The following is a 12,080-nucleotide window of genomic DNA, read 5'->3' on the forward strand; positions in this document are numbered from 1 at the left end:
ATGTTGTAGTGCCTTATCCAGTCTCAGACGGTGCAACCAATGGGAACTTGACATAACACATGCGTGGGGCCATTTCTATCTCCTCTCTTGGTTGCATTTGCATTGCTGCTGCTAATGGCCATAGCTCCCAGCACACTCCGCAGTTGCTGTACAGCTCCAGGGCAGCAATGGCGCATACCATGACTCCCCTTTCAACAGCGCAAAACACAACCTCCATTCTGAAGATTGCTCCAAAATCCCCAACTCTGAAGAACAGCAGCGACCTTTCTCTGGGAGCCAAATGCGACACCAGGAGGTCAGTGAAGTATATGTATATTCAGTTCAATTTCTCTTTCTGAATGTGTTTGTGTTTCTCCCCTTCTTAGAACTTCGATGTATTGCTGTAACAGGGCACTTGTATGTGGCTTGATTGCTGCTGGTGCTGGTGCAATGCTGGGACCTGACATTGCTTCTGCTGCGTCTAAGAGACGGCCTCCGCCGCCTTCGCCGACGGAGGAGAAGAAAGACCCGAACGTTAGCGGCGTGCAGGCTAAGGTGCTTGCCAGCAAGAGGAGGAAGGAGGCCATGAAGGAAGCTGTGGCCAAGTTGAGGGAGAAAGGGAAGCCTGTTGATAAGTGAAGGGCAGAACCACAGAACAAGTAGCCTTTGGTTCCAGCCTGCTTTTTCTCCTCTCGTTCGCTGCTGGCCCTGCTGCTGTGCGTTTCTGCATCAATAATTTCGTTGCACAATTTTCCCAGTTTTTATAATTTTCAATGGGTTGCTTAATTTTCACTGGAAAATTTACGGCTTCATAGTTCATGCAGATACACAGTACTTCTTGTTTTTTTGATAAAAAGGATTTCCCATGGGAAACAAGGAAAATGATTTGGGTTACCAGAATACTTAGAAAGAAGGATAATGATTTTTCACGGTCAGGTATTCTTGAAAAAAAAAGGAAGGGTTTTTATTACAACCTTAACATATACATATTCAAATTTACCGTGTGTGCTTCATGGCTTTCTACACATGGAAGAAGAGACTATCCATCATTTTCTTTTTGAGTGTTCCTACGTCAAATTACTGTGGTGTGCGGTACATATTGTTTTTGAATTGCACCACCATTGAACTTTGAGGATTTGTTCCATCAATGGTTACAACAGGTGGGGTAGAAACCAAACCCACACTTATTGACAGGGGCAGCGGTTTTGTGTTGGGCAATTTGGCTCACAAGAAATGATGTTGTTTTTGATAAATGCCAACCAAAAACTTTTATGCAGGTTCTTTTCAGGGGAACGCATTGGTTTCGGCAGTGGGCGCTGTTGCAGCGCAGTGATTAGATAAAAGGAGATGATGATCTAGCACACTGGAGACATCGGCTCTTTGCTTTTTTGCTTCCCATGGACGTTTAGTTTACGAATTGGCTTATGAAATTTTGGATGTTCTATTTAAAACTTGTGCGGTGGTGGTGGTGCATGTAGCATTGGTCTATTACGTTTAATAATGTGTGAACTGATTTCTTTTTGTTAAATATAATGGATGAAGCCGGAACTATTTCCATTATTAAAAAAAAGACCTGCTTTTGAATTGAGACTTGAGAGAGAGGCAATGCGAGACATTATCCAGCCAAGCAGCTAACTGAGGAGTGAGGAGCACAACCAAAATCCAAACTTTTTGCTACGTACACGTGTGCAAATTAAATCAACAAACTACTGCGGATTCAGCTACAACTGATGAGAAAGCGATGGGTGCAGCTCCTTGGCATATGCTGTATATGTTATAGTGCCTTATCCAGTCTCAAACGGTGCAGCCAATGGGAACTTGACATAACACGTGTGGGGCCATTTTTATCTCCTCTCTTGGTTGCATTTGCATCGCTGCTGCTAATGGTCATAGCTCCCAGCAAACTCCACAGTTGCTGTACGGCGCCAGTGCAGCAATGGCGCATATCATGACTCCCCTTTCCACAGCACAAAACCCAAACATCACTCTGAGGACTGCTCCAAAATCCCCAACTCTAAAGAACAGCAGCAATCTTTCTCTGGGAGCCAAATGCGACACCAGGAGGTCAGCGAAGTATATGTAAATTCAATTCAATTTCTCTTCTGAATGTGTTCGTGTTTGCCCCCTTCTTACAACTTTGATGTACTAGTGCTGTTACAGGGCACCCAGAACTCGCTCTCCGGTGGGAGTGGGGCCTCCCATGAGAGTTGGGTGAAGAATATGGCCAGCGCGTAGAAAGTGCGCTCGCAGGCACCGAGGAGCCGTTCTTGCGAGAAGCAAGGGATGTCGTCAACGGTGGGAGGTCAAAGAAAGAGAATTGACCTCTGAATACAGTGATCCTATGATCTGGGCTCGAGGTCCGCCTCGAGGTGCACATCGATCTAACGCATGAGGGCGTTGTAGTCGATGATCGCCACCAGACGATGCCTCCATCAGCTCCGGCTAAGTGGGGCGCCCCTCCTCGTGGAGGCGCAAGCGACCAAACTGGTCGGCGACGAAGTCCAGACTCCCGAAACAGAAGGTCTGGGTCGAGAAGAAGTTGGGATGAGCTTTAGCTCACCCTCGGCGACGACGGCGAACTCGAAGCTCCCGAAACAGATGGTGTCACCCGGGACGGCACCGCCGTCGGTGCTGAAACCGAAGAAGGCCATCGAAAGCTAGTGAGGAGTGCGCGACTCTCCCTACCTGGCGCGCCAGCTGTCGGTGTTTCGTACCGTCGACTAGTGATTATACGTCGCACTCTCCTCACTCCCGATGGCTAACACACAAGAACAAGAGTTTATACTGGTTCGGGAAGCCCCTACGTCCAGTTTCGACAGAAGTCGTGTTCCTTGGATCGAGTGCACTGGGGCTTACAACAAGGTGCTTGCAAGTAGGCATGCGATGGGTGTGTGTGTATTGAGGAGTCGAGAGACTTTAAAGAGAAGGCCTGGTTCCCTTATATAGGCTAGGGACCGGGTGATAGCTTTGGAAGAAAGGAGGGGGTCTCCCGACCTCGGAGATCGGGAGGCGTGGGATGGTCGGGGAACGTGGCCTGAGCTAGCAATGTGGGCCCTTCCCATGTGGCCCTCTTGCCATGTTCTCCATGGTCGATCTAGGATCCGTACGGTTTGTCATGGCAGCCCCTGTGCGGTATGGAGTGCTTACACGCGGCATGGCCTGCACCAAGGCACGCCTCTATCCCGTCCGCTAACCCCATGGCAGGGAACAAGACAGACACTGTTGCTTACATCCGTACTCGGAGTGGTCAGGCGGGCTCTGGTCGGCGGCCAGGGCAAGGCGTGCCGCTAGTCCCAGCTTTTCCCCAATCTGCTGGGTGTCCTCACGGCCACTCAACGCCGTGAGGTTCAATCCTGAGCCCTGCCTCGTACTTTGGGCTTGTACCAAGCCTGTCGTGGCCACCTTATCCTGATCCTGATGGTCCATTATGGTGGGGAGGGTCACGATGACGCACGCAGGTGCCTGTGTGAGCGTACGGGTCACATGGCCTCCTCCCTCGGATCGTCCTGGAGCGGTCCGAAGGGTGAGGCCTCACCCTTGGACCTCCTGGTTAGAGGTCGGCCTCCCTGGCCAGTCATGTCCTTGTATGCAGGTCGACGTGGAGTGGTCAGAGGCCGCAATCAATGCACTGGGGAGTGACGTCGGTCCCCTTTGGTTAGAGAGTAGGTGGAGTGCTCCAGGCCCCATGTGGGTCCCACTCCTAAGTCGAGTGGTATGTTGGGTCGCGGTCCATCTTACTGACCTAGGGAGGTCGGGAGGTGGGCTGCAGCAATACTTGGGCTGCTTCGAGGTGCTCCGAGCTGTTGGGCTTCAGGCCCCATTTGTTCATTAAGGGCCTTGGGTACCTTTCGTCGGGGTACCCTTGGTACAGGAACCCGTCATATAGATCGGATGATTTCTTGTAGTGACGGGTGGGGCGGGTAGGTATGCATGCATGAAAAATGAAACATGCAACGTAAATTATAGGCGGGACAGGATGGGTATGGCGGGTACACGAGGTGCGTTTGGTGAAAAAAAATATGCAGAAACATTTTTCTATCATCCAATTTTTTCTATCCTCCTACCCTTCGTCACACCTTTTCACCCTCCCCTTACCTGGCAGGTGGGTCCTCTGTGAGGGATAGGGGGTGTAACTTTGGATGGAAATTATTTCCAATTCTCTCCTTATAGTACTAGTGGAAGTGTGATATAAAATAAGATTACATACAAGTGTTAATCAGTATGCATGTTAAAAATAAAAAGATATTAAAGTAAACCTAATTGTAAAATCATCAATAGTTCTCGTCATCTTTCATGCAGAAACCTATTTGACATTGACATGAAACTATCATTTAGAGTTAAAAAGGTAGAACTCAAATGCTTGATACAAAATACACATTCTATTAATTCAAGGGTAGTGCCACCTAATGCAAGGACTAATTGAGCAGGACAAACAAAAGTTAGTGAAAGAACTTGTATGCTGTGGCCAAGACGCTATGCACCGCACAGCAGCTCTGCTTATGTGCTTGACACCAGACGTGCCTTAGGAACAATAGTCCTATATCAGAGAATGGAGCAAAGTGATGCTGAAAAATGATAATCCTATATAATAGAATGGAGCAAAGTGATGCTGAAAAATTAAGTCCGCATAACTCTAAGATTTATAATTGAAACTGATGTGAACTAAAAATAAATAACCTTAAAGAGTCAAATTGTTTAATCAACAAGACATTGAGAGAAGTGAATGACATGCATGTAGCTGGAGCTTCACTGTTTCATACCTGCAGAGCTCCATGAAAGACAAAGCAACCTGACAGATTTTACTATTCTAGTATCAACTATCCTGGATGAGCATTTCTTCACGGATAGAGGCTACCACAACCAAGAACACACAAAAAAACACAAAAAACCCATATGTTTAATAGTTAAATCATGGTTCATACCTAAATTTTTTTTTGCATTAAAATCTATACTCAATTGCTCACGAGAAAGAATTACCATGCATAATTTTTGTTTCTGCACCAGCAACAGGAAGAGGATGGTAATCCCCTTACTTGAATGTTGCTTCCTTGAATGCACGTGCCTTTGTCATCCACATCCTCGTCTTGCCATACCCATCCCAGGGCCACATCAACCCTCTCTTCGAGTTTGCTGAGATCCTCACGAGCCAAAGCAGCGTCCGATTCGCCCTTGTGCTGAGTTGATGCATAACTAGAAGTCTAGCTGCTCCATTGATGTATAGCTAGAAGTTGTAAAAGCCCTTCACTGCGTCCAATAGTTTTTTTAAAAAAATTGCGTCCTTTAGTATTTCTTTCAGTACTTCTCGCCCATGTTCTTTGTAGGCTTTGTTAAAAATTTTTAAGGGACATGTTCTCCGCCTCTATTTCCTCCACAGAAATTTTAAACAACACTGTACTCTGGAAGGAATCCCTATTGGTTTTATCGAAAGTAGAGACCTCATCTATACTTTTTTTTTGCAGTAACAATATTTATGACACTAATCCTTTCAGTACCAACTCTTGACTCATGCACAACATGCACTTGCCTTTAAAAGAATATAATAAATAAGAACTTTCGATTTATAAAGACTTGGCTCTCCTTTAAAATGGAGAGGAAACACCAAATCTTAAGGAAACTATACCGCATCTTCCCCAATTACATAAGTTCTTTTATTGAAACACCAAATCATGAAGGGTGATTCCACAAACACATTCTTTTATTGAACCACCAAACCTCTACCTGCATTACATATTTTTCAAAAATGATCTTATATTTAGAGAATTCCCAGAAGTGAAGTATTTGTATGGAAACAACCACATTATCACATTGTATTTTTTAACAGTAGAAAAGGATTCATAAAACAAGAATACACAATGTTCGGAAGTGCATGTATATACTTCCTTTAAATCTCTATTTCTCAAATGAAGTATTAGAACTGGAATAGGATAGTACAAATCTAAAGGACAAAGAATTTGTTCCAGAATCCACACTAATCTGGTGCATTCAATTAATAAACCACATTGCCACAATCAACCAATTCGTGATATAATGTTTATAGTTACAGTCATAATGTCCGGTGGACTATAAAACCATACATGACAACAAGTGGTGGTCACAAACATCTGTTGTCTTCTTTTGTGTGCCAGGCTTGGTCCTGTAGAGTAGTTCACCTATCCCATGATATACATCATTTCCACAATAGTGGAGTTGCAAAATACTAGTATGAAATGGAATTGCTTATAGTCAGCTGAATGAAACATTAAATCGAATATAATCATTTCATTTCTATGTTGTTCTATCTGGATTATTGAAAGTAGTTGTTAGTTATAAAAATCTTCCAATTCAAATATTTGTTCCTTTGGCTGCAGAATTTGCTTGACACAAAACGTACCATCTTAACTGGGTCCAGGGTCTTGTTCTTCCAAAATAGTAAATACAAATAATTGATTAGTTCAAAACACACCAGAGTGATAGGTAGCGCAAACAATTGAGGAGAAAAATAAACAATACAAGTGACATGTGGTTTAATAGTCACATGCAAAACCATGTATGATGACCAGAAACACAAAACCTCTAAAATTAAATATTTATTCCATTAAAGAGGAAATAATGGCTACCAATTGAGATAGATTTGTATATGTTAAAGAGAAAATAAATAGATCAAATATTTATTTTTGGAGAGATAAAACATAGCCAACATGGAGTAAAGGATTACAAACAAACCTCTAAGTTGTAGAACACAGCTGTGGTCACTGTTTCAGGGTGGGAATTTATCGAATACCTTGGCCCAAGATCTGAATTTTTTGTCCACTTTTAGATTTTCTACTAAGTTGGAGTCATGATTTGTCCAATTTTTTTAGCCTTTCCAAACAACCATGAACAAAATCAGTGGTGGAGTACAGTCTCACATAGCATGCCTGCCCATATCCCATATAGCCTTCAAAATGACTATGAGCAAAATCAGTGTCCAAACATATATCTAAGTAAGTCTTGCGATGACAAACTCTATCAAGCTTCAAACTCTAAATAGCCAAGCAAGATTAGATTGAGCTGGACCATGAAAAAGTTTGAGCGTTGAAACAAATCGGCTTGAGCAACTTATCTTGCTCATTGAGTTGCTTTACAAATATTTAGAAATTAAATTAATATTGGAAATCACCTACCAAATGCATACTTTGACCAGATAGTTGTAGGAGAGAGCTAGTAGGAAGTTTTAATTCCAAATTCAGCTATAGACAAGATTAAGTTGGCTCCTACAAATTCAGAGGCCTTTTCAGTTTTAAGTGCATCAACAACTAATTCTAAGGGGGAAAAGGTGAGTAGTACTCAAAGCATTCAGTTATTGGGTTTTCGCATTTGTTTCCGACTCAATAGTGCATAAAAGATTAAAAGGTAATATATGTGCAAACCAGACACTGAGATATTTACCTCTTCCCACATGCCATGGATTGCAGAAGCCTGCAACCTAAAGAATTTAAACACATCAGCTCGTAAAATGTAGGGATGCCAAGTATATTTGTGTTATGTTGAGCTTCTTCATATATTATTGTTGTTGTATTTAATTATTAATATACTAATGTCTCATGTAGATGGATGATAGATTGGGAGATGTAGCCAAAGATGGGAAAAAAGGACTACTACTGCTAGCTGAACTTGCACAGCATGGTGGTGCTATTGGAGAAATGAGCAACTTGAATACTAAGCGGTATTTGCACAAAAGTGAATATAGGGAAACATCAGAAACTGGAATTCAATGGGTGATGAAGTGTATGTCACATCCGAGGTATTTATATAAGATGTCGGATGAGCACCGAGATTTTTGAGAAACTTCATGACTTGCTAGTCTCTACCTACGGATTGACCTCAAGCAACAATGTTTCATCTATTGAGTCATTGGCGATGTTTTTGTGGATCGTTGGAGGACCAAAATCTTTTTCACAAGCTAAAAATCGTTTCACACGGTCACTTTGGACAGTTCACATGAAGTTTCACGAAGTGTTGAAGTGTTTGCGCAAGTTAGCTAAGGACAACATTAAGCCAAGAGATCCTACTTTTTCTATGGAGCATCAAAGGGTGAGAGAGGATCATTTTTTGCCATACTTTAAAGGTGCAATTGGAGCAATAGATGGTTCACATGTTAAAGTGGTAGTGCCAGTGGACGAATTGATTAACCACACATGCCGTCATGGATATACATCTCAGAATGTGCTAGCTATTTGTGACTTTGACATCAGGTTCACCTTTGTAGTTGCCGGTTGGCCGGGTTCGACACATGACACACGTATCCTCAATCATGCATTGGCAAATTTTCCTTCATTTCCCGTACCTCCTAAAGGTATACATGGTTCCTTCATCAAGTTAGCAATACTTGTATTATTATGTACCTTACTAACTTGGTTTTGTAGGAAAATATTATCTTGTGGACTCGGGTTACCCAAACCGAATTGGATATCTTGCGCCTTTCAAAGGAAGCACATACCATATACTAGAATTTTGGCATCGTTTGGGGCCTCCTTAAGGAAAGTACGAGATGTTCAATTTCTTACATTCATCTCTTCGTAATGTCATTGAAAGGTCTTTTGGAGTCTTAAAGCAGAAGTGGCATATTTTGAAGGGCATGCCAAGTTTCTCACCTCGTACTCAGAAGCATATCATTATGACTTGTCTTACATTGCATAATTTTATCCATGACAATAATTTGTGTGATAAGGAGTTCGAGAGATGTGATGTTGATGAGGAGTATTTGTGTGGCGGAACACCTCGGATTAACTCAACTAAAGCACGGGTAAGTCGCTTAACACGCGATCCTCATGCCTTAATCAAGTTAACTCGATGAGCCGTCGGATTTCATCCGATTTAACCACTTAACAGGACCGAGTTAGCATAGCTCACACGAAGGTGAGTGGTTCCAGAGAATACAACAGATCCACCATTGGATTAACAATTCATTACACACTGGTTGAAATCAGAGTTTTACAAGGTTTGAAAGAAGAAAACATAGCGGAAGCTAACGTCGGGGTCGGATGTCCCTGGTGAGGCCTGACAGGACATCAATGCTCCCATTCCCCGCCGTCCGAGGAAGGATCCCACTCGACTGTCCACCCAGGAGGGAGCTGGGGCGGCCAAGTGCCAGTAGCAAGCTCTGAAGTTTCAACTTCACCTGGAAAGAGATGCCACAAACAAGGCTGAGCTTCTAAGCTCAACAAGACTTAACCGATTGGTGAAAAACTACTCCACCACTTCTAGACATGCAAGGCTCTTTGGCTGAGGGGTTTGGTTTGCCAAAAGCATCTATGTTAGGTCCTTACTTTCAATGTTTTAGCTGAGATTCTGAGTTCATTAACCGGTCTATATTGACAACTTATACTAAGCAAACATAGATCCAACATTATGTATATAAGCTCATCATCAAGACCATGTCATCATCAGACTCCTTCTTTACTCAGTGTAGCATAGTGATCAAGCAGTCTCAAACTGTGAGAGGCAGACGAATCGATTCGAGTTCTTTAACCATGCATGGTGAACCTAACCTCACGACATCCGCGCACCACCGAGGGTCGCTTCCTGTGTTGGCCTTCCCCATCAATTCCCTAACCCGTGTCGGGCCCACTTCCCTTGGTGCAAGGTTCCACAGACTCGACCTCTGCCGTTCTGTGACCACACTTGCCACCACATGCAGCCGCAGGGGAACTTCGTTCCAGAGACAGTGGATCGACCGCTCACATCCAGGTTCAATGAGGTACTAGGCTTCCCCATCCCATAATGGGTATGAGATTAGTACTCACTACGGGAAATAGGGAAGATGCCGAGTGCCAGGGGCACTCGGCGAAGCCCCAAAAACACTCAGCAAAGCGTTTGCCGAGTGTAACACTCAGCAAACGACACACGGCAAAAATCCTGACGGCAAACACTGATTCGCCGAGTGTTTTGTGTCGGGCACTCGGCAAAGTCTTTGCCGAGTGCCCAGAAAACACTCGGCAACCAATTATTGAAAAAAATAAAAAAAAGTCATGCTCCGCCACCAGCACATCCTGCTCCGCCGCCGCCACCTGCTCCGCCGCCGCCACCTGCTCCGCCGCCACCGCCGCCACCACCATCCACACCGCCGCCAGCCACCGCCACTACCTCCCGCCGCCACACCATGAACCCCGCCGCTGCCAGCACCGGATCTGCCGCCTACGAGCACCGCTGCCCGAGCTCCCCCGACGACGACTACTACGAGGACGACGACTTCGAGTTCACGCCTCTCCTCTTCAGGCCCTGGCGCCGGCACGGCGCGCGCACCGAGCGTCCAAGAACCGCCGAGGCCGCAGCCACGCAGCCTCCCCAGCAGCGCCGCCGGTGACGGAGGGGAGGGGTGGGGAAGCAGATCTGGGGGGGGCGCCGCCGGTGACAGAATGGAGGGGCGGGGAAGAAGATCCGGTGGAGGGGCCGGGCGGGCGGCGGATCCGGGGGCTAGGCGGGCGGCGGCGAATCCGGGGACCGGGGGCCAGGCGGCGGCGGATGCGGGAGCGCCGGGCGGCGGGCGGTGGGGCGGGGGGCGTCGGGCGGCGGGACCGGGGGCGCCGGGCGGCGGGTGGCGGGTGGCGGTGGGGAGCGCCGGGCGGCGGGTGGCGGGTGGCGGTGTGGGGCACCGGGCGGCGGGCGGCGGCGGGAGGGAGAGAGGAGGGAGTAGTGACGGGTGGGAGTGACGGGGGGGAGTAGTGAGGGGGCCGGGTGCGGTGCGACCGGGACTTAAGTCCTTGGCGGCTGGGCACTTAAGTCGCCGAGTGTCCTAGGGGTGACACTCGGTGAAGGGTTCTTTGCCGAGTGTTTAACCTAGGACACTCGGCAAAGCTATTTAAAAAAAATTAAAAAATATCCAACAGTTTCAAAAAATTGTCAAAAATTTACATGAAATAATATATATTCTCTATTGAATGTACAAAAAGTTTTGTAGTCAAATCAAAACTCGACCGTCATTTTGACTCCAAATCTTATGCAATCCTTCTCAACGTTACTATTTTTCTTCTGAAATACTTCGGTTTGTAAACATCGTACGTGACGAAATGTGCAAAACATTCTCAATTTTTTCCACAGCCTCCACCTATGATATCATCACATCATGACAAATCTCATGATTTTTAGACTTTGCTTGTTTTTTTTATAATTTAAAAATACCACTGCCACACGTTCGTGGTCATGTTTCCTAAACAAGATGTTCGAAATTTCTTGTCATTTCATGGGTCAGGTCTCAAATTGCGCCGAAAAACATGAATATCATTTTTCTACTCATTTTGTTCCATAATTTGAATCACTTGCAGTTCAAATTTGACTTATACCAAATATTCCCTTGAAATGCAATTAATTAAATAAATATAGCAAATAAATCCAAAAATATACCAAATTTTAACATGGAGTACCACATGTTGTATGTGGGGAGTAGAAAAAATTTCATGGTGAAAAGAGGGAAAAAAATTATTTTTTTGCCGAGTGTCAAAAAAAACACTAGGCAAACCCCCCTGTTTGCCGAGTGTTTTTTTGACACTCGGCAAACCCCCCTCTTTGCCGAGTGTTTTTTTTGACACTCGGCAAAGAGGGGGCTTTGCCGACTGTTTTTTGTTTGACACTCGGCAAAGCCCCGATTTGCCGAGTGTTTTTTTTTTGCCGAGTGTTTTTAGCTTGGCACTCGGCGAAGAGCTTGTTTGCCGAGTGCTCGAAAAAAAACACTCGGCAAAAAAAATACACTCGGCAATTTTTAGCTTTCCCGTAGTGACTTTCAAACACTTGATCACGAACACCACCACTGTCGGGCCTTAACAGATTCAATAAATAGACGGGACGATCAGCAGACTACCAAAAGAGTTAACCAAAACCTTGCCCCGTCCATCGTCCTTATAGTTGTAACCAGAAAGAGAACAGCCAACTCCTATAACTCGCGAGTGACAGGAAATCACTCGACTTTTATCGAGTCCTATTAAGCATTGCAACTACTCGATCCAACAGACTAGTGTTCAGATCAAAGGGACTAAGTCATGCATCTATGGTTTCAAACAACTCCTATACGTAAATGCACATTCATAAGAAGGAAGGCATGTGCAAGTTTGGAAAGATGGGTTCATGCTCCGGGGCTTGCCTTCAAG

General features: G+C 45.1%; 1 protein-coding gene across 2 annotated transcripts; it reads left to right on the plus strand.

Moving 5' to 3' along the window:
* The first annotated feature begins 88 nt into the window (after window positions 1–88).
* On the plus strand, window positions 89–1,492 carry LOC117841961 (uncharacterized). Of its 2 annotated transcripts, XR_004637433.2 has the most exons (3): window positions 89–295; window positions 390–695; window positions 1,257–1,492. XR_004637433.2 is itself a non-coding variant. In XM_034722286.2 (2 exons), the coding sequence occupies exons 1-2, from the start codon at window positions 168–170 to the stop codon at window positions 616–618; spliced, it is 357 nt and encodes a 118-aa protein (XP_034578177.1). In that variant the 5' UTR covers window positions 90–167; the 3' UTR covers window positions 619–802. The 2 variants fall into 2 exon arrangements, 1 of the variants encoding a protein (XP_034578177.1); XM_034722286.2 differs by lacking the exon at window positions 1,257–1,492 and having other exon boundaries at window positions 90–295; window positions 390–802.
* Window positions 1,493–12,080: the final 10,588 nt, after the last annotated feature.

This window comes from Setaria viridis, chromosome 2 (assembly GCF_005286985.2).
Source record: "Setaria viridis chromosome 2, Setaria_viridis_v4.0, whole genome shotgun sequence".
NCBI lineage: Eukaryota > Viridiplantae > Streptophyta > Magnoliopsida > Poales > Poaceae > Setaria > Setaria viridis.